The sequence below is a fragment of the Cryptomeria japonica genome, chromosome 1, assembly GCF_030272615.1.
Source record: "Cryptomeria japonica chromosome 1, Sugi_1.0, whole genome shotgun sequence".
Lineage (NCBI taxonomy): Eukaryota > Viridiplantae > Streptophyta > Pinopsida > Cupressales > Cupressaceae > Cryptomeria > Cryptomeria japonica.
In genome coordinates, this window is record NC_081405.1 from 349025053 (window position 1) to 349048537 (window position 23485).

Consider the following 23485-nt stretch of genomic DNA (forward strand, 5'->3'; position numbering starts at 1 on the left):
TTTTCCTCAACTAATTAACACTACACTAAGACAAATCAAGTAATATCTAATGCATACAATTAATTTGGCTTCTGCAATCAAATTCCTTTAGACTGTTTGTCATAAGTTTATATAGGCCATTGGCTTATTGAAAGTATTGTCCCATCAAATGTGCACCCACTAAGAGGTATGCTCTTACAGTTTACATTGTCAAGACTACATAATCGTAAACTTTTTTCCTAGCATATCTCTGTATTTTTCATTCTCTATCCCACTTTCGCAAAAATGCTTAGAGGTCCTATGCTCTTACAGATTACATTCCTAGAAATGGATACCAAAAAATAATGTATTTTCCATCTGCATTTGCTACCTTTTCACAAAACTTCCTACTCAGAGGTCCTACAGTTTACATTCTCAGAACTAAATAAATAGAATGTTCCTTCTAAATGATGTGTCTTTCCCACTCTTGAAAAATTGCAGTATAGATTCGCTATCAAATCAAGTGATGGCTGGTATAGGCAAAGCTATATCATTGCTGACTATCTTTAATAGTAGCATATTTCCCCTTATTTAATGAATGAAAGTTTACCTCACATATTTAGCCTTGTAGAATTGCACAAAACACAGAAGAGAGAACATGATATTTTTAGCCAATATACTGCTTTTCCTTTGACATTGTGAAAAATGCATTCTGAGACTGCTAATGTTGCTCTGTTAATACACTAAATTACTGGAAGAGTGCAACGAGCTAGACAAAACAAAGCAATACAAGTTTCTTTAGCAAGTATTTTGATGATCAATATTGTGACTCTTTTTCCTGTCAGCATTATGATAAAAATATAGCTTTAATAGTTCTTTTACAAATTCTGTGCTTTGCAAACCAAATAACATCAACACTTAGCAGCTGGATGTTTAATATTAAAGATATCCTACTTTGGCTCTTAATTTGGGGTTTATGGGTTTCATTATAAGGATTTAACATAGATCACATTGTAGTATCTTGTATGTTTTACCTTATACAACATGAAAAAAGCTGACATTTGGCCCATCTATGACAACTTGTTACTAAGCCTATTTTCAGGTTCCCAGGTACAAATCCCATTTAAGAACACAGTTTTGATCTTCAAGAATCTCATTGGAACCAATCCAAGTGTCAAATATGAGACCTCCCTCACTCCCCCTCTCCCCACAGAACGAAACCTCCCATCCCATCCAAAAAAAACAAATAAAAAAATAATAATTTGGGGGAGCTTTGAGAATGGACAGCATTCAACTACAAAACCATTTTTTTCAGTCTCCGAGTAAAATAAAATTATCATGACTACATAGATAAAAACAATGACAAGTAATCAGATAAAATATTAAGTTTACTGATAATAAGCTCCCTCTCCTCTTTCTCCTGCCATTTTTATGACCCGCATCTCTGCTTTGCATATCGATGTTACTATAGTTCAAGCTAACGGTTCAAATGAAGATCAAATCTTGAAAAACTCTTAAATATTTGAAGAACTGGAAATGTCTTCCCTGTTAACCCAAAAAAATTGATAGAATCAGTAGATAGAAACTTTAGCACCTAGACAAAAGTATAGCACAAATTTATGATATGAACATTGGAATGAAATCATCCCTCTGTTCAAATCCCTTTTACTAATAACAGATTAAATAGCAGATAGAAATTTTGCCTCAAACCCAGACAGGGCACGTGCCTTTAAAGACAGCTCCAATTTTTCATCTCTCAAAATCAGACTTAAGTCTCTGTTCCACCATACGCTGAGCAATTTGGATTGCGTCCACTGTACCCGATATTAACACTTCCCTGAAAGGAATACCATTTACTAGAAGTCATAATGATATTACGAAACAAGAAAACCTGACCTAAAGTCAGAACTGATAGCAACAATAAAGATACATAAATAATTATGTAGCAGATATTAGTCATTTGAATGCAGATAACATATACAGAAAAGGAACACTAGCTTGATCAAAGATTTCAATTAAGGAAATTTAATAAAGCAGTTGAGTTTTAACTTAAGTTGCCAGATCAGGTATGGGTATGCAGTATGGCAAAAAGAAATTCCCTAGGTTCATATATATATATATATATATATATATATATATATATAAAATAGTGATAAAGATAATTGATAATTCAATGTTATATCACATATGTCAAATCATCAAAATAGTAAATACAAGAAAAATCTGCATCACTTCTCATCAAAAGCATCTACGCCATCACTTAATTCAACTTCATTTGAGCCACAAGCAACCGCAGTGGCACTCCCAGTAGCTACGTTATGTGTAGGAGCCTCCTCACTATCTAAAGCATAGTTTAAAAACTCGTGGACTTGCCACGGACTCGCAAGTCCATGGGAGCCACAAGTCAACTCGTGAGGCGAGTCCTGGCGAGTCCATCTGAAAGACTCGCGAGTCCGAGTCCATGGGAGCCACAAGTCAACTCGTGAGGCGAGTCCTGGCGAGTCCATCTGAAAGACTCGCGAGTCTTTTGCACGGACTCGCGAGTCCCAGAACAAACGTAATGCAAGCTTTAAAAGTGAGTTTTATTTTTTTTTTTTTGCCTTCATTTGGAGTAATTGAGGGAGTGAAATATCTCATGAAGGGTTTTTTTGCCAATAGAAAAATAACGTCCGATGCCTATATAAAATAATAAAAGTATTTTTGGCCTCGCGGGGCGCTGCCCCTTGACCCCAACTTGGGGGCGCTGCCCCCAAACCCCCGTCAAAAAATATAGGGGGAAACTGCGCTGATGGAAGTAGTGAAAATTTAACCTCCGAGTCTGATTAGACTCCATATAACAACATAATTAGCATTGAAGAAATCTGGGTATTTAGATTTAGTATTTCAAATTTCAAATATTGCGCGTTTGTAAATCATATGACATGTGTAATGTTTCAATTATGGCTCTTATGTTCTCTAAATGCATTAATTTATTTATGTTTTTTTGTAAAATTACGGTTTTTTTTTTGCCGAGTCTTTCACGAGTCCCGAGTCCGAGTCCAAATTTTTGGTTTGCCGAGTCCGTGGCGAGTCAGAGTTTTTAAACTTTGATCTAAAGTGATTTTGGCTCTAAAACAAATGCATCTAAGTTTTGCACATTCAAGGGTTATCTCCTAATTCTTCAATACCTCTTGCTCATAGTCAACCTCCTTATGTGATAGGAGGCAGAGGTTAATAAACCAAATCTTCTAATTTTTTGTAGCCAACCAGTTGCACTAACTAGGTGGATAAAGTAGTATGAATATCAATTCCACTCATTTTAAGACCTCACAACCTATTGAAATTGGAGACAAAATCAATGACTTAAAAATGCAAAAGAACAGTAGAACTGTTAAAAATTAAAAAAAAAACTTACACCTTATAAACTTCTGATTATAAGAGACTGGAGGTACATATAACCTTGCTTGTGGAGGTACCATCCTGTATGAGTGCCCTCCTTATGCTTGTGTCAAAGAAAACAAATACTGTGATTTTGTGAGGAGATGAAGCCGCCAAACTCATTCCTAACAATATCGTCAACTTCTAGATTTGAGATGACCATGCATTTGTGTACCCTTAAGCAACTTCATACTCCTAAACAAAGAAAATATATCCATGCTGTAATGTTTCACCAATCAAAAATGATTTTTTCACCCTTCGTAAAAATGTCTCTTGGGTAATTATCGTATCTACTATTATGGCCCTTGCTTTTCTATCATGTAGTTTCCATCACCATATATTTCTCCCAAACATGGTAATCCGTATTCGCAAACCTGATGATAACTCATGTTGGGCTGAAACTCAAGATGCAATTCACACAAGCCCACCACTTACCTTCCAAAATTAATAATGTGACTTTTGAGACTGAATTTGCTTACATACATGCGCGCCATTGATTTATAATGACAATGGTGCATAAGACCTCTCACACCTTCACAAATCATTTCAAAACAATTGTATGTGAAAAGAAGTGAGTCTTAGCAACCTAATGTACAGTAAAAATAACAAATTATTATTTGAAAAGGTCCAAATTCGAGAGCACCTTAAAGATTTGTGGCATATGATGGTTTGTCACAAATATCTGAATCTCTATCTATGTGCTCCAGCCATTCCCACCCAACCTTTTTCGGGCCCTTAGAATTGTAGGACCCAATCTTCTACATTGCCAAATTGAGGGAGCTAATGATACATGTTCAAAAAATGTTTACCTTTCCTCAAACCAAACACCCATCGCCATACAATTTGTAGCAATGCTTGTTATGATATGTACACCATTTTCAACACCCAACATCTCTGAATCAATGAGGAATATGAAAAATGAAATTTGCATCATTAACTTGCCTGTCACAATAAACCACCTTCAAATCTATATCCCCTTTAGGCAACAATACAATGGCATTATCTAAAGGTCATTGATTTGTACAATCTTTTAACCCATCAAAAACAGTGTGCACCCATGTCTCAACCCATGAATCCCAGATTGATTTTAATGATGTCTGCACTTTCAAATAGACCAATTTAACGTAAGGGTGTTTGACTAATTTGTTCTCATCATTTCCCACTACTAAGGTGATATCACTAAAGTTGACAGGAAACTTGTTCACATAAATGCAGTGCACAATGAATTCATCTACACTGTCTATCACCTCATTCTGAAAATGTATTATCCAATGGGTGTCTTTTGTAGAAAGAAAGAGGTAAATCATCATTGCACTTGGTAAACATCATTGCAATCATTTAAATTGAAAAAAACCAGCAAGCTTCTAAAATGCAAAATGCCAACTTGGAATGATATTGGAGATTTTTGTGGCTTGTGATTGTCAAATGAAGTAAAAGCCAATGCTTTGTGTCACTTTTAGGGTTTTTAATGAAGATTAGGTTAGTATATGCCTTTTGAATACTTTATTTAATGTTAAAAATTTGTTTCCATTTTATTCACTCGTTTTTAAAACAGGTGGCTGTGGATTATCCTGAGTTCAGTTGGGCACAGCCCTGCTGCCCTGGGTACCCAAGGTGGCACCCTTCCTTGGCAATTCCAAATGTATTCCTACTCCTATTCAGTTTGGCAATGTGACTCAAACTTGCAGAGCCTGGTAACATAGGTATTAACACATTTACAAGGCAAGAAAGGAAAGCAATGATTCCCTTTTCTCACCTAAATTAGTTAATTCTATGATTAAATTTGTCAGAAGCAATGAGAAAAAACCAACAAGTTGCTGGTTATAATGCAAATATTATAATGCAGTTTAAAAAATTAAATATACAAAAATCAAAATACAGATTTGCAAAGTGGAATTGCCTTTGCATGCATTGCCCCATGGTAAAATGAACAAACTATCGAATTGGCGAAAATTGAAGACAACAATGTGCTCAATGGTGATCCCTGCTGGCATGAAAATGGGATTGTCTAAATTAAAGTATTGTAACAAGATACAAAATATCTGCTAATACGTATGTGTGAATAGGTTGATCAATGTAAGAACAGAGCCATAAAAACGATGGATAAACACAGCAAGAGCAATGTTTACACAAAATGTGTGTTTCTAATGGAACATTGCTTCTTGTTTAAAATATATATAAACCCACAAAAACTCTGCATGGAAACATCTACAGTGTTCATAGAGATAGACTACAGAAGAAATCCACATGGTAGATATACAGAAACGAGCAAACAGAATGAAAGAACAGCATGTGCTAATTGACCAAATGCAAAAAAAAATGTCACCCCCAAGACCAATGATAGTTTGATTAGGTTTATGACAACCCCAAATCTAATTTTAACTGAAATCTGCCTTATTTATAAGAATACAAGGGTCCATAAGATCACAAGAGCATAATTTTGACCATTCGATGGACAATTGAATATACGAAGAGTGGCAAAGGTTTAAAGGGTAGAAAATAACAATGATTTGGATGATGTCAGCCCAACTTTATAATAGTGCAAACCTTTGCCAAGTCTAATAGAGCTCAAAAGAAACTAATAAGTGTGAGCACAAAGAAGTTTCCCACATTTTGTTGCAAACCCTGAGACGCAGAATGCAAAGACTCAAGAAAAAGCACAGAACATTCAAATCCAACTCCTGAAAAAAAATTATGTGATACTTTCTAAGTTGCCAGATTGGACCCAAATTATAGTTAAAAAACAGGAATTAACTTCAGAATACCACATAGTATATAATAAACAAAACTGTGATAAAAATTAAAAATACAACTTCACTATCAATTTTAAAATTTAATAATTATTTAGTATTAAATATCAATATTCAAAATTTATTTATAAGAAATGAAATGTCTAAAAGCTGCTTTAATAAAAAGTATGGTCTAATTATTTTTTAAACAGTCAAACTCAAAGACCAACAAACAAAAAGTTTTACAAATTCAACAAACAATAAACAAATCTTCAAAAAGAAACAAAAAGAGTTGACCTAATCTCATTGTCGGTCAGTTAAAGAAAAAACTTTTCTCAAATAATTCACAGGTCAAGCTATTTGTAATTATAAATCAGAATCCTTTTATTTTATTATAATAAGACCAAGAAATTATTCACATGATGTACAAAAGTTCAGTAATACATGCAGAGACTCAATTTGTTCCCCACAAACAGGCATGGTAGAGCCACTGCAGGTACCAGACAGGCTAAACCTCCGCTCTACTCAAGCATTGGAGGATGTCGTGCAAAAGGAAATATAGAATTGAATGACATTGATGAGGCTAAGGAGTAGTCATTGTCATCTACTAGCAGGATAGAGGTCAAGCCAGAGCCACAAGCACAGCCTTCTATGCCAAGCAAGGATCCACAACAGACTCTAGGTTTAGAACCTCAACATCTCCCCATGTTTTCAATAGATTAGGGAAGAGGAAGGCATAAAATGCTGTATTTTGTAACATGTATTTTATGAATTATGATGATAAATCATAAATTCATAGTAGTCGTCAGCTATCTATTATATCAGCCATCAGGATTCCACACAATGATTTGATTTTGTACTCAAAATGTATTCAAATTAATCAAATTTAATAGAAAACACTTGTGCAAACATTTATGGACTCATTGGATACATCATGTCATTAAATTTTGCAGAAAAAATGTGTTTCTAAAGCAATTTAAGCAAATTTTTAAGTTGCCGAGTTTTCTCCGTGACAAAATTTTGAGTCTGCCGTGTCCAAGCCTGCAAACTATGCTCATTATATTTGAATTTAATATGCCAAAAAAATAAATTTTACAACCTGCAATCTTAGAGTCTACAGACAACTAGCCCACAGTGAATATGGAAGTTATCCATACAGTTATGTTCAATGATAAGTATCTTTATGCTATAAAGGCAGTATATTCAGCAAGATTTAGCATATTGATATAACTCTAGCTACATGAACATAGATGTGGAATGGGATTGTATATAAGGCCAAGGACCAACCAAACACCGTAAGGATGCCAACAAGATGAGTGAGTAAAGAATACAAAGTGTAAGTGGAAAGAGGCTTGTGAACCACAACATTAATCTCCTTATTCAGAAGAATGTCAGCCAACACAAGCTGTTTCTCTCAGATAATGAGAGACCAAGTGTTTAAGGATGACATAATCAAAGGAGGAGAGATATAGCATTCTTCTACTTATTACCTAAGCATGCCTTTCACAAAAGAGTTTGTCAATTTTTGTCTCACAAACACTAGGCCAAACTTGATTCTTTACCGCATCTAAATTAATGTCATGAGCCTAATGACAATTAATTTTCACTGAGAAACATTAGACTCTTTCCCTGATATATGATTTTAGCATTTCACAAGTCCGAATGGGAAACTCGAGCTGCCCAGAAAATAATTAGGAAATGTTTCAACTGAATCATTGATGTGAAAGAGCACAGTTAGATTACTATTTTAATTTCTTATGACAAGAGCTGCTGAGTGGAAGGAAGATCTTAAACTGTTGATATATGCTAATTATTTGATCAAATGGATATGTTAGCTTAATCATACTTAGATGGGCACTTTGATTTCATCATCACATGAGCCTTAAGATATGACTATGGAACAAATAGAAAGTCAAGACATATTCTAGAAGGTTCACGACTAGTTTACTCAGGTAATTCAGTCCCTGTTGAACAAAACACCTACAGTTGTCATTTATGAGACTTCCCATACCTTAAAAAACGGTATCCAATGCAGTGTACCCACATATTCTAGAAGGTTCACGACTAGTTTACTCAGGTAATTCAGTCGCTGTTGAACAAAACAACTACAGTTGTCATTTATGAGACTTCCCATACCTTAAAAAACGGTGTATCCAATGCAGTGTACCCTGGTAGTGGAGGGATATTAAAAACTGCAAGAGATGTTGAGCTCTTCATGCAGATCAATCTGTAGAATTATCCATCACAAATAGACTGCAGCTTGCTGAATAAGACAGACTTCGGCCCATAAAAATTTAAAAATTTCTTCGAACACAAAACAATATTGTGTCCACAGCTCATTCAATCTTAGCATGGAAGGAAATCTCAATCAAGAAGTATGACAGTAAACTTTATCCAAAAAATCTGCGAAAACTTCTTCCTTGTAAAAACTGGTAAATAATTCGTCCTAACCCCAGCCTCATGTTCAGTTTGCTAATATGACACTATCCACCACATCATAGCAGGCAGCTACATAGGGAAACGCATAATATAGTCCATGGACTTCCAATGTTTTATTTATTTAAAGAACTTGTGATATGAAATGACCTATAGGTAAGGCTGTAGAAGAATTTAAAAACTTCTGGAATAGCCATGCAATCCTTTTAACTGTCATTCATGAAACACTGAAAAAGTGCAAAATTCAAGACAATGTAATAATCATTTTATTTTCAAAATGATATTGATCTATAGCTGTATTTAACAAAAGTCTTTTCATAAAATGCAGTTTATATTGTAATCATGATTTGGTACTCACCTATCAGTTGTACCTGACACAAAATCTCCACGATCTGATATTTTTATTTTGGCACCGCTGATCTGTAAAACAAACAAGTTGCATTCTCAGGGCATCTATGCACAACAAGGTAACAACAAGAGACAAGATATAGAACTTTACAATGTTTCACAACAATGAGCACTCTACCTGTTGGATCTCAAGAATAGTTTTTCCACCACGCCCAACTATTGCACCAACACGCTCATCAGGAACTTGCATTTTGACTAATGTGTGTGTGCTATTAGTAGTCGGTAATACAGGTAACCTAACAGGCATAGGGGATCTCAAAGGAACCAGTGGTGCCATCAACCCCTAAAATAAATACATAAACGAGTTTCTGGAGTTTAGTTAGTATCTTTCTTGATTAGATGTCAAGTATGATTAGTCACAGCAAACATGTCTCCAATAAAAATTTCACACAAAAGGCCTGCTCTTATGCCATCAGAATTCTAATCTTCCAATCTCACAAAGCAAAGCTCTTATTTAATTCAATCATGTCAAATTAGATAAAGGATAAACAGCCTAAAGGTTAGGAGTCTGGATAACTCAGGTAAATTCCACAGTATCAAGAAATGGCACGGGAGTCAGTGACTGGGAAAAGGCTCTCACTTAAATAAAATACACGTCTGTTGGACCTAAATTAATAATTAAACATTTTATGTACACAGCAAGATGACTAACAAAATACAAGATCACTAAACCACCTTTAAAGATGTCAATGTACAGGATAATTCATACAAGTAAAATTAAATTTCTTAGAGTAGAGTATTTTGAAATGCATTCCATTAAAATACAGAATTTTCTTGAAGCTTGTTGTATTTTGTAAAATAACATTGGAATATTGTTGCTATGAAAATCAATAAATTAATAAGCATTCAGGCATTCAACGTTATTTTTAGATGCATGAGTCTTATAATCCAAAAAGGTAACATCCTGCTAGTGGAAACCAGCCATAAATTTTGCATAGAAATAAAATTAAAATGTGATCAATGTATAAATTATTGTCCTTTGTCAAATGTTATCCATGATTTGCAAAAGGCTATCACTGTTGGTTGTCTTAAAAATTTTGCTTGGCATTGATTGTTTAATATGTTAGTGAATATTTAAACATCACGGAAGAACTGTCCCATTGGACTCCTTGATCACCAGTGCTGGCTTAAGATTGAGATGTTCAGGATGTTGAATCAGAGTGTTAATTGGGTTCTTGTATGGCAGACCGAATTAGGTACAACTTACAGTGCCAAACTATTACCAAACTATTACTGTACGCTAACCTATCAGCCTGAGAAATAATCATTCATGGTACTAAATCAATGCTCCAAGGCTCATCAGGACTTGCTCAAACTAGACAAATCTCAAGCAAAGCAGACCAAGCCAAGTTCTGGGAACCCATGACATTGGCACCCAGTGAGTACGGTAAGACTCGCCAAGTCCCAACTGGTAAACTTGGCAGGTCTATAGATATCTATGGGAAAAAACAATAAATTTTGAAAATGATTAAACACAAAAGCATGAATGTCGGTGTTTTATTAAGTATTCTTTCAACTTTTTCCCAATTATATTCTAAGTAAGCTCCTAAGACTGTAGCAAGATACAAGCACATAACTACACATAGAGCTAGCAAAGTTGGGCTATGGTATAGAAGCTCCTTTCTACCATAGCTTGTGACTCTGTCTTGTGAATTTTGTTTCTGATGCCATGGATATCATAATCCACAAGTTTTGTACACCTGAAACACTTGACAACATTTATAAATTTAAAAAGGTTATTTCCTTACGTTAAAATCCACTTTATACTCATGTGATCAATGTATAATCGTGTACATGATCGAAGTAGCTTCTAATTGATTACTATATTGTGTCTTCAATTTTACTTTTGAACCATGTGTGATATTAGTTGTATATCCTTAAAAAACTTTATATTTCATGGTTTTTTCAACTTGCCGAGACTTTTCTTTAACGAGTCCGAGTCTTTTCTTTGCTTAGTCCAAGTCTTGTAACTAGCACACACATGAGAGTTCTATATCATTCATACCATGTCTCTCTACTGCTGCATGTTACTATGAATATTTATGAACTGCATGCAAATGGACTGAATTGTTCATAGCACCTTTGAATAAATCTTGAGGCAATAATAAGTCTCTTTGGAGATTGTAATGAACCCATCGAACTAACACCCCAAAGCCATGGAAGGCAAAGGGATGCACTGTGACTCCAAAATTGCAACAAGGGCTTCAATGTAGAACTCCAAAAAGCAATATGCATTTCTGGTGAAGCATCTACTAAAATAGTCACAGCCATTGATAAACACATACAAGAGAAGCCCACAGAATGAACAGTTTTATTGCTAATTCTTCCCATCTTGCAACTATGTTTTAGATTTTTCAATGAAATTCTAATTATCAATAATTCTAAAGAGAATTCAACTATACTCACTAAATTTTAAAATAATACTTAAATAAAACAAGGGGATTGAAATTTTGTGCTTCTTAAATCTTCCAGTTTCACTTTATTGCCCACCTGTATTTGCAGTCAATTAAATCAACATATTTTCCTCTAAATTTGCAGTTGTCATGATTCTAAATACTTTTTAAAATTGTTGCCAACAACAACTAGCTATTAGGTGACAATCAACCAGCAATTGGGAATAGGTGGTGGTTAACTAGTGAGGTGGAATATAGAATTTGAAGCCAGCAGCAGAAAATGTGGCTGGCTCCACCACCAACGGCAGAGTAAAGAGTTATCTATTCAAAGGCAGAGACCATGGGCAATGCTACAAACAGCTGGAAAGAGCATAGAAGACTAGAGGTGGCTCCACTGTCCACAAGACTAATGAACTCAACAAGCCATCTAATATATCAATATGACAACACAAACTAGGAGTTTGTCTCCTGTCATTTCATCAACGAGTAGCATGTAATGATCTTTATACCTGTAATCATTAATTTCAAATAGCACCTAAGCATCAATATTCTTCTTGAAAGTAGATGCTACTATCATTCCCATTAGGTCCCCAACATTTGTGATTGACAAAGTAAAGAACTATAAAATTTAGCAGAAAGCAAAGATATTATAGTTTATACAGTACTTTTGTCATGACCATCACTGCATGAAACACAAATAAATGTTGTTACAAAGAACGCACTATAATCAAGATTACTAAAGAGGAAATGATCAATTAGAATATAAACTCACAAACAAACCTTATTGTTCCGCAAATGGCCTCCAAAAACAGTAGGACCATAATTTGCCACCCCATACGCAATTGGGGCATAACCACTAGGGATCCCTTGCATTCCAGACATGTTTATACCTGTACAATAATAATATATTTTCTTCAAATTTAAGTATTTCAAAGAAATGAATAGGAAGTACCCTTTCAAAAAAATCACGCAGACATGCTAATAGAAGATACATGCCAAAAGAGATCAGATAAATTAGTGCAAAATACATGTTTTGAAGTTCAGGATAACGAAAGGAAGCATATTTCACAGTGATAAAGAGCCCTCTTAAAATGTCAAACAAATTACAATAGACAATTCCCAAGCATTCAAATCAGATCATGTAATCACATAAAGCATGTATGTCGTATGACTAATTCTTCAGGACCCTGTATGTGGTTTGTAATTTAAATATAGTTTAAAAACCATCATGGTGGATGTTCCATCGATAAGAGCGATGTGGAATAGGCAGCTAAATACCATTTTTTAACAACATGAATGAGACATCCATAGGCAGTTTGTAAAGGTTTAACAAACTCAATTTACCTTCTTCAATGTTATAATTCAGTTATAAATTAAAACTTAGATATTTTTATTTGCTAGTGTTAACAGTGAAATGTAGCAATTGTTTCTAGCCATTCTTGATGAGATGTGCCAGGCTCAGGCCATGTTCCTTCTTGAAATATACAAGACCGGTTTTGGTTTTTTGCTAGTGTCATATGGATGTTCATGTTACATGATGTCTATGAAGATAAAACCCATTTGTTTGAAGAATCCTACAGAATGTGGAAGAATAAGATAAGAACTCACAATTTGGTAAAGGGGGTGGAAGTAGAAAGATCGCTCTTCATAGAATATGCTTTAATTCCCAACAAACTACAAAAGTGTGACTTGAGTTGATCGTGAGGTAAATATATTGCCACCAAACAATACAAAAATGTGTTCAATGCGTTTGTAATGCCCCCTCCTTAAAACTAAAAGAACATTAACACAATGCGCAACATACATTCCCATGGGTCTTGGGAATTTGACATTTAGGGGATGAGCTGTGATTATAACAACAATACTTGGTGAAATTCACAGAAAATGAAAAGCTGGTCACAAGGCTACCGTAGTAGACGAGGAATAAATGAAAAAGGAGCCATTAGTATTAGGTAAATTGCAGAAAAAAGAAATCATTAGAGTTTCTAAGTCTTTCAGTTGCCACCAACTTAAAAACAGATCTGCCACCCCCTGTCATAACTTGCATAATTTAATCACTAAAAAAAATTATTAGAGCTGCCAATCCAAGGAGAATTGAATCATAAAGAGTTAATCACTATTATAAAATGAAATTATGATAGAAGTTTGTTTTTAAATGATAATATCAGTCAAGGTGCATTTTGAAGAGTAAGGACTGTTGAGAATAATCTCTTAAAGGGAGTCCAATCAAGGAGAAGTAAGGATTGTCAATATATTTTTGTATCTAATTATTACGCTTTGTGAGCATGGACTCTGGTTCAGCGACCTGACAAAAAAATCCCTTAAGGTCTGAAAGAGTTCAAAACCTCCCTAATTTCCGTTGCTGAGTTAGTGGATGAAAACCACTAATTCAGAAAAATTTAGAGACATTTCAAAGGCATTTATTGAAGATAAATCACTGCAGAAAAAAGACTTTTAGTGACTGTTGGAAGCAGACAATTTGCTCATTCTAAAACTACTTTTCGAGTATTAAATCTGATTTGAAAAATTAATTATTAGCAGAAATTGTCTCTTTCAAATTACTATAATTGTGAATTGGGAATAATTATCTTCAAAACAAATTAAGGAAAATTTAGAAGGGGCGTCACAGGATTTGATCAAAACATTTTAAAAACTTCTCTTGGTCAAACCTAGTATTTGGATCATCATCATTGATTTGCCATGTTTACCAGGTATATTACAATTTTATAAAGGACATATTATTGCTTGAATGCCCTTGAGTTGCAATCACTGGAAAATCAAGTTACTTTACAAGTCACCTATAAGCAATAATTTAGCACTCTCGAAGTCCCAATTACAAGATCATAACTATTTACAATTTTACACAAAACATGAGGGTTCCAGCCCTCAACTTCAAGCCTTTCCAGTGTTGAAGAATTGATAATTCTAGACACATTTCCAGTGTATCCTTTGAAGAAAGGTCTCTTATACAATCACAAATATTCTATATTGATTGGAATTTTAAGGCTATAATTTAGGACTTTATTGGCCAAGCCGGCATTGAGGGAATGCAGACTATCACACTAAAGCTGAATTTAAATTCTAACCTCTTAATCTAGAAGTGCCGTAATAGATAATTTATTATCCAGTATCTTCAATTAAGGTGCCTTGGTGATTCAACTACAAGATGGAAAAGATATCCTTATTTAGCTCTATGTTCCTTGGATAGCATCCTTTGGCCTCTCTAGGAAACAGTGACAAAGTATTCAAAAACTAATTTTAACTAATTTTCTTCTTCACTATATTGACATCTACATACAATGATCAGCTACCTTCTTTGAGGTGGTCCATAGATGCGCCCTCTAACCACATTCCCTTCCATGATCAGTAAAAGATAGACATAGCTCTAAGATTATTGATGAGGTTAAAATACCACGATATTCAGGACAGGATAAGTGGAATGGTGATAAAAGCATAATACCACGGCATATATCTAGTCAGGCACCCAATATAAGTGAGAAGAGCCAGTATAGGAGCCATAAAACCTCTAATAAGTGAGAAGATCAATTTTTCAGCATAAGGAAATTGAAATAATAAAAGATTTGGCTTGACAGCCACCATTTTAAGTGATCAAAAAAGAGAGATAAAATAGTTACTCTTAGTGAAAAACTACAAACAATAAAACCCAAAATAGCATCTGTTGTCCTATAAAAACAAACCAGAAAGACAATCTACCTGCATATGAGAGTGGAGCATTTGCATATTGTGCATAATTTGGATCTTCAGCCAACTTCGTAATTATAAGGAAAATTGCACGTAATTGTTGCTCCAGGGTGCCACTTACAGTCACAACTCGATCATTAATTCCAGGCAAGGCTTGCTCCTGAGAAGATAGCTTAATGCTGGCTTGTGAATCTTCAACAAAGGCTCTGCCGGGAAAGAAACAAAAAAAAAAAGTTACTCAAATACCACAATAAAGACTGATGAAATGCCAAAATTTCTAATGCAATGCAACAACCATTGAATAAGATAACACTGTTGTTTCATGGTAATCATTTTTCCAGGCATCCAGAACCAACAAGTACATGGAATATTCTTGACTCTAGCAGAATCTCAAATCAAAATACAAACAAGAAGAAGATAGCTAAAAATACAAACAGATTCTTTGTATAAAGTTCCATTAAAGGTTTACAATTTGAGTTTTCTGTACCCAAACTGAATTTCTCACATTACTATTATATGAACTGACTTCTATGGTCAAACTTATCAAATTTCAGCATGCTTCCTTTCTGAAATATTTATATCAACTGCAAAAAGTATATCAAGCCTATGGCATGCTCCAATTTAACTGTTTGAACTCTTTTTCTTCTCAGTTTTTTCCAACTGTCCAATGCAAAAATGGAGAATACAATCGAAAGCAGAAATGCACAACCATTCAATGACCAAGGTAAGTACAAGATCAAGATGTCTTTTCTATTTGAATACTTTGATCATTCATTTCGCATTTAACAGTGTGAGCAGTTAAGATTACTGAACAATCATGGACTGCAATTTATGAATCAATTCATCATATCACCTTTTCTGATTTCCCATGACACAGTTTGATGAATGATCATACACTGATGAACATGGTAATAATGATATCCAAAAGGACCTCAAGCATTTTCATGCAGTATACCAAAAAGACCCCTTATCCGATACTGTTATAATTTATTTTGTCCAAAGCTGTAATTTAATATCATTACCATCTGTGCCATCTACTTGTCCAGCTAACCCTTTAATTGGTTGATTTGGCAAGCATTTCAATTCATCTGAGTCTTGTTCTGAAGGGCCCTATTTCCTCTGGTATTTTCTCCATTCAACTCTCACCGTCATTACATTTTACACAGTTCTAAATGCTCTATTGTTGAATTAGCTCTCATGTTTACTGTATACTATTTTTACATGTCAATACAGAATATTTTGTCATCAGAAAAATTTAAAAAACTAGTTATGATTCAGCAGCATGCCTGATTACCCATTAAGTGTTATAGGTATTAAACTAAGTTACTGATTCATCAAAGATTTCTGCTGATTCCAGGTACGATGCATTACAGGGTTCCTGCATTTTGCTGCTGAAACATTTCCGTGTTTTGACCCACGAATCCCAACGCATCTGATGTAGACGTGGCGATTCCATCACAGTTTTTTATGAATTGGAGTAATGCACGATTTTCGAGGTTTTTTTTACTTTGTTGAATGAAAATGGGTCATGTAAACCCTAAAACGAAAAGTGAGAACATATTATTTTGTTTTGTCTTCAGCAGAGAGCAAGAGGCACGACAGGCACAAACAACAAGTTGAGGAAAGGGCACGAATTGGAAACGACCCAGGGACGAACACCAAACCAGCCTTCCAGTTCCTTCCTCCAGCTAGGGCAGGCTAAGCAGTGATCGACAGCAACGGCAGGCAGTTCGAACAGCAACGACAGGCAGCGCGAACAGCAGCGACGGCAGCAGGTATGTTTTAAATGTTTAATTAGTTTCAAATTTTTGCTACACTATAGTTTTAGATTTTTATTTTTATCTGTTTGTTTATTTCATTTGTTTATTAATTTAGATTTCTATCATTTTTCATTTTGAAATATATTTTTTTTATTTAATGGGTTATTTTTAATTTATATAATAGTCAATGTTAAATATTTAAATTTAATTTAAAGCGAAAATAAAATTACTCATAATTATTAAGTAAACATATATGCGATAATGATATTTTTACAAACTTCTAAATTACAAAATAATTAAAATATTCATATTTAAAATAATAATAATACAAATTAAAATTGAATATCATATTGAGTTTTAATTTGTATTATTATTATTTAAGTATGAATATTTTAATTATTTTGTAATTTAGAAGTTTGTAAATATATTAATATCGTTATAGGTTTACTTTCATAATTATTGATAATTTCATTTTCACTTTAAATTAAATTTAAATATTTAACATTTATAATTTATTGTTTAATATTAAATTTTAAAAATTATTTTTTGACTTGTAGATAGCATAATGGCAACGATTGCTAGCTCTATTCCTCAACGGACTTTCAAAACCGACCCAAACTCACCTTTATGGAAATACGTAAAAATAATAGACCAAGCAAAAGGAGTTGGAACATTTAATTGGATATGCAACTTTTGTAATGTGAAATATACTAGCTCCTACAGCCATGTCAAAGCCCATTTTTGTGCCATTCCCAACTAGGGAACAAACCATATCCTGGAAAGGATGATAATGGGTTACCACCTCAACAAATAGCGGGATTTATTAGAGAGCAAGAGGAAGTAGATGCAAGAGTTGTTCGTGCCTCAAACCATCCTTTGTTGAGAGGAAGAGGAAGTAGATCAAAGAGGCCCCCTTCTTCTCCATCTCATAGTAATTTTCTTAATATCATGGTAGAGAGCCACCCATTCTTGGGGCACAATGGATGAAGAAGAGCTTGTTATTATGAAGAGAAGCAAGGGACCATTAGAGAGAGCATTTAAGAATGATGCTAGCGAGATTTCAGACCAATCCGTTGCAAGATGTCTATTATATGCAAACGGTTTGTCATTTACTGTGGTACAATCAACATATTGGCAGGATATGTTGACAAAAGTAAATGAGGCTCCACAAGGCTACACAGGGGCCAGGTTATGAGAAGGTGTGCTAGAGGTAAAAAGCATAGCCAACGCATTGGCTCCCATTAGAAATTCATGGAAACAAACAGGGGTGTCCATCATTTCTGATGGATGGAAGGATACCAAAAATCATACATTAATTAATGTAATTGTAGTGTGCCCTAAAGGGGCAATGTTTTTGAAAGTTGTGGATTGTGAGGGACGGGTGAAGGATACACAATTTACTGCTAACATCCTTATGAAATGCATTCAGGATGTGGGACCTCAAAATGTTGTCCAAGTAATAAAGGACAATGCAAAGAATTGTAGAGTTGGAGGTATGTTGATTGAGACACGGTTTGAATGCATATTTTGAACACCTTGTGCTGTCCACTCTCTCAACCTCATGCTACAAATGTTGGGTAAGAAAATACGTTGGTCAAACAAATCTATGATAAGGCTGAAGAGATCCAAATGTTCATCACAAACCATAACATGTCACAAGCCAATTTCAGATCATTTTCACAATTGAAGTTGCTAAAGGTAATTGAAACACTTCAATTTTTAAAATTTGCATTTCACTTTAATAATCACTAACTTATTTTTTAAATTTGATCATGTGTTCTTTGTATTTTAATTTGTTAATAGGTTGTTGAGACTCGATTTGCATCCAACACAATCGTATTGATGCGACTGGTGAAGGTGCGGGAGCCAATTGCTAGAATGGTAATTAGTCAAAGTCGGTCCATGTGGAGGCAATCCAATACTGAAAGGGCAACAAATGTAAAGCACATGATCCTAGATGACACTTGGTGGAAACGAGTGGAATATCTTCTAAGTTTCACTGAGCCCATCATGAGTATGATCTGTTATACTGACATGGATCACCCATGTTTGGGAGAGGTATATGATTGCATTGACTTGACGATTGAAAAAATTGAAGTCATCATCAACACAAAAGAGCAAGATCCTAAAGAAACTTTCTTCAAAGGGGTTAGGTCAATTTGTGTTGAGCGATCGAACAAAATGACGACCCCACTACATCTTCTTGCATTTGCATTGACTCCCAAATTTTATAGTGATGAAATGTTTGCTAAGCCATCAAGAGTACCACCATATAGAGATTCAGAAATCAATGAAGGGTGTAAGACACCACTCTTACTAAACTCTTCCCCGATTCTGAAATGGAGGATTTAATGACAAGTGAGTTTGTTGATTTTGTAGCCTCCAATGGTCAAAGTGTTTCTGCTCTCCGTGACAAGTCTAAGAAGGATGTTCATGCTTAGTGGTACCTCAATGGCCATAGATCACCACACCTTCAAACTATTACAATCAAACTTTTATCACAAGTAAGTTTCTTAATTTTTATTGCTCTCTAAATTTATATTGTTTAATATTTTGAAATAATATAATTATTAATTTAAAATTTAAAGTTAATTTTATAATTGTAGCCCTCTTTTTCTTCAATTATTCAATAGGTTCCTAGTTCCTCTTCATTTGAGCGAAATTGTAGCATATACTCCATTATCCACTTAGTGAAACGCAACCGATTGGCAGCAAGTAAGGCGGAAGTAGTTTATGTGCATTCAAACTTGCGCCTTCTTACTCATAAACAAAATGAGTACAAGGAAGGGGGCACAAAGTTGTGGGATGTAGATCCAGAGAGAACTGATTTGAATTTTTCGATAGCCACACAATCTTTACTTTCTGGGGAGTTCAATAGGCAATTTGTTGTAGTGCAAGTGGCAGTGAGGCTGCATGTGGTTCCACTAATCTAGCTACATTATCTAATGTCAATGAAGATCTTGATCTTGATCTTCCTAGTGACCCATATGATGCTGATTATTAATTGTGTTATTTTATTGTTGAACCAATGAACAATGAATTCGATATATCTATCATAACATTCAAATTTTGACAAATGGATATCAAATTAGACTTATAGTAAATTCGTTATATTTATATGATAGTTCCAAGTTTTGTTTAGCATATGCATGATGTTTGGGATTCTAATTTTAAATTTTGTTTCTACTTTTTAGGCTGCATATATGTATATATTCATGACTTTTTTGTTTTTAGGCTGCATATAATTAGCTTTTAAGCTTTATTTAGCATTTAGATTTTTTTTAGTTAGTTAGCTTTTAAGCTTTATTTAGCGTTTAGCTTTTTAGTAGTTCACTTTAAACGACTTGTTCTTAATTTAGAACGTCGTCCTTGTAATCTCTTTATATACGTTTGTATATTGTTGAATAGATTATCCGATTATTGAATCATTCATTCAATTTATTTTTCAGTTCTTGTGCGCCACTGAAGTACCGTACGACCTCTCTCTGGCTATTGGGTGCCATTTGTCTTTCATGTATGGCGCCTGGATTTGTATTTGGCTCGCCCAGCTATCTGGTTTTTTTGACGCATTTCCATTCTAAACGTCATTTTTCATCCACAACAACAGGATTTCCTGCATTTTTTAGCCATGTTTTGGCTGCCTAAGCCCACATTCATTGTTTTGTGTCTGGTTTTTTCACAACTAGTTTTTTTCGCAATCTCAAATTGTCAAATGCGATGTTTTTTTTGCAAAATCTAGGTGTGATATGTGCCCAAGAACAAAGGTTTTTCAAAAAAACTGTGGGTTTTTTCTATTCAGATAGGGTTTCTTACAGAAGGATTTTATAATTTTTTCCACAAAAAATTATTCTAAATTCTTTATAATTGTCCTTGAAAAATTATTATTTTTGGGTTTTTATAATTTTGTTGTCCTTAAGAAATTATTTGTAGGTTTTTATAATGTTTCCGTTTTTATAATGTTTCCTCAAAAATTATTTTGGGTTTTGATCGATTTTTCTCCTCAGAAATTGTGTTTGGTTTTGTTCGATTTTTCTCCGAAAAAATCGTGTTTCATCTGTAATTCGCAAAGTTCCTTGTTCATGTGGGATTTTGTTACTCTTGGTTTTATAATTTTTTCCTAAAAAATTATTTGACGGGTTTTTTCTGATATTTTGTCCTCAAAAAGAAAACTATAAGGGTTTATAATTTTTTCCTCAAAAATTATGACAGGTGCTCTATTTAGGGTTTTTACTATTTTCTCCAAAAAAACGCAATTTGTAAAATCCGATTTTCAAAGTTTGACAATTTTTTCCGAAAAAATCGTGGTTTCTTGCAACTTGTTTTGGGTCACACCTAGAGTTGTTGGGGCAAACATATGCAAAAGTTTTTGCAGTTTTTGACAAAATCATGTTCATTTCTATTTGGAGGGTTTGCTGATTTTTCCTCAAAATCGTGGTTTCGGGTTTTTGTCAGTTTCAGTTTTGTTACCCACCATCAGGTTGTACGGATTCTGGTACTCTTTGTTAATGATAATGTAGCAATGGTCGGATTCCTTCAGGCTGAGATAGACTACATAAATGTCTAATTGGCCTTAGACATTTATATGAACCAATTCATTAAACATATGATGCCAACTTTACACATTTATATTTGCAAATAGATAAAACGCTTTGTTAAGGAAATATAACTACTTGTTAAGTTCGCCACCTTTGGGAAAATCGTGTTGTTTGCAAATAAACCCGACCCTTAATGAAGACGTGTTATTTGGCATTAACTTGATACTTGGAGAAGACATGATGATTGGAGTTGAGCCGACTTTTGGTAGAAGTCATGTTGCTTGGATCACATCAAAAGAATACATAGTGAAGCAGATTGAATCACCTACAGCAATCCGTGTTTACCTTCAGCAGTTCAATATCTATCTACAGCAGATCAAATATCATTCATAGCAGTTTGGTTACACACAAGCAGATTGAATATTATCTCCAGCAGATCAAACATATCTTCAGCAGCTCGTGGTTTGTATTGTGATCATCAATCAACACTTACAGATCGGGTTGAGTTATCAAGTGTTTGAGTCTAGCTTCAAGGAGTGAAGCGAACCTATTGTAAAGACAACTTGTAAATATAATAAGAAACATTTATTGCTGGGTTTTTTGACCTTCAAGTTGGAAGGTTTTCCTAGGGTATATGTTGTGCAATTGTGTTTGAATTATCTTCTATCTGCTTTCTCCTAATCTGATCTCAAAATTAACAGGGTTTTAACTGTTTTCTCCAAAACAACGACGATTTGTAAAATCCAATTTTCAAGGTTTGACGATCTTTTCCGCAAAAATCATGGTTTCTTGCAGCTTGTTCTGGGTCGCACCTAGAGTTGTTGGGGCAAACATCTGCAAAAGTTTTTGCAGTTTTTGATAAAATCATGTTTGTTGATATTTGGAGGGTTTGCTGATTTTTCCTCAAAATCGTGGTTTCAGGTTTTTGTCAGTTTCAGTTTTGTTACCCACCAAAAGTTTGTACGGATTCTGGTACTCTTGGTCATTAACATTCTGCAGCAGCAGAGTGTTCTGAAGAGAAGGGGCAGCTTTTTTTGTGCTTGTGATCAAAAGATCTGCAGATTGTCTATTGTAGGGTTGTTAGGAGTCAGGACGATGACCATTAAGGGAGGGTATTAATGTAATGTTTCTTTAATGGTCATCATAGTTAGTTTAGTTTGCTCTATTTCTAACTTCAGTTCACAATTTTTTCATATAGAAACATCCTCTTGTAATTTGTTATAAATAGAGCCTTTCATCTCTATTGTAGAGATCAGTTTATACAATTACCATTGTAATTTGTAACAATAAAGCATATGAAGGAAAAGAAAAATATGCATATTAAAGGATGATAATGGCAAGCATAATTCATCAATTGGCATAAAAAATATATTGGCCCAACTATCACACCTAAAGTAAACTTCCAATTGAATGAATGAGTTTTGATGTTCCAATTGAACATTTACACATAAATCTGTAACAATAAATAATCAGACCTGTTGTGAACGATTGAACCACTTGTAAAATTATCTCAATCCACCAGTTATAGAACAAGTCACCATTATTAGATTCAACTTGCTAACATTTTTAAACATTACAAGGGCCATGTGAATCAAGGTCAATTTTTTACAATCAATAGTCTACTTCTAAACATCAACTAGCCTGCTTGTTTGCAAAGAAAAGCAACATCCATGGATGAATCTTAATTTTTCAGTTTGTTGCCACAAATCGTGTCCTCATTAGCAATCATCATATCAAAAGCATCTATAAACTAACAAAAAATAGAGTGTACTATCTAAACATTTGCTTGTAATGAAATTAGATATTATCTTTTGTTTGCCCATCATCTACCATACCATAAAAAAGAATTTAAAAAAAAAAAAAAAAAATCCCCCAAGCAGGTGAGACTCACGAATCAAACACTAATCACCAATTATTACCTGATGTACAAAGAGTTGCTTATAGTAAACCCATTAACAAGGGCAAGACAGTTCCAATGGGATGGGACCAAATTACTTAAAGAATTTCTTCATCCAATTAACACTGAAATTCCAATAAAATAACTTCTTGGAGTCTTAAGAAAAAGAACCTACCATTTAGGCATTGACTAAATGAGAGTTTCACACCTCAAAGACCCACCAAGCTCTTGAGCCAAATATACCATCCTC

The 23485-nt window shown here is 34.3% G+C and overlaps 1 protein-coding gene across 3 annotated transcripts in view; it reads right to left on the reverse strand.

The window, feature by feature from the left end:
• Positions 1–766: 766 nt before the first annotated feature.
• LOC131069146 (protein BTR1) overlaps positions 767–23485 on the reverse strand; it is a 57580-nt gene continuing 34861 nt past the window's right edge. For 2 of the 3 annotated variants that reach the window (XM_058004494.2, XM_058004492.2), the window contains exons 4-9: positions 15056–15249; positions 12122–12231; positions 9067–9231; positions 8899–8960; positions 1686–1795; positions 767–1503 (exon numbers count right to left, since the gene is read on the reverse strand). In XM_058004494.2, coding sequence (XP_057860477.1) covers positions 1708–1795; positions 8899–8960; positions 9067–9231; positions 12122–12231; positions 15056–15249 — 619 coding nt within the window. In that variant the 3' untranslated portion in view covers positions 767–1503; positions 1686–1707. Of the gene's footprint in view, positions 1504–1661; positions 1796–8898; positions 8961–9066; positions 9232–12121; positions 12232–15055; positions 15250–23485 lie in introns of all 3 variants that reach the window. The other variant, XM_058004493.2, reaches the window with a different exon arrangement.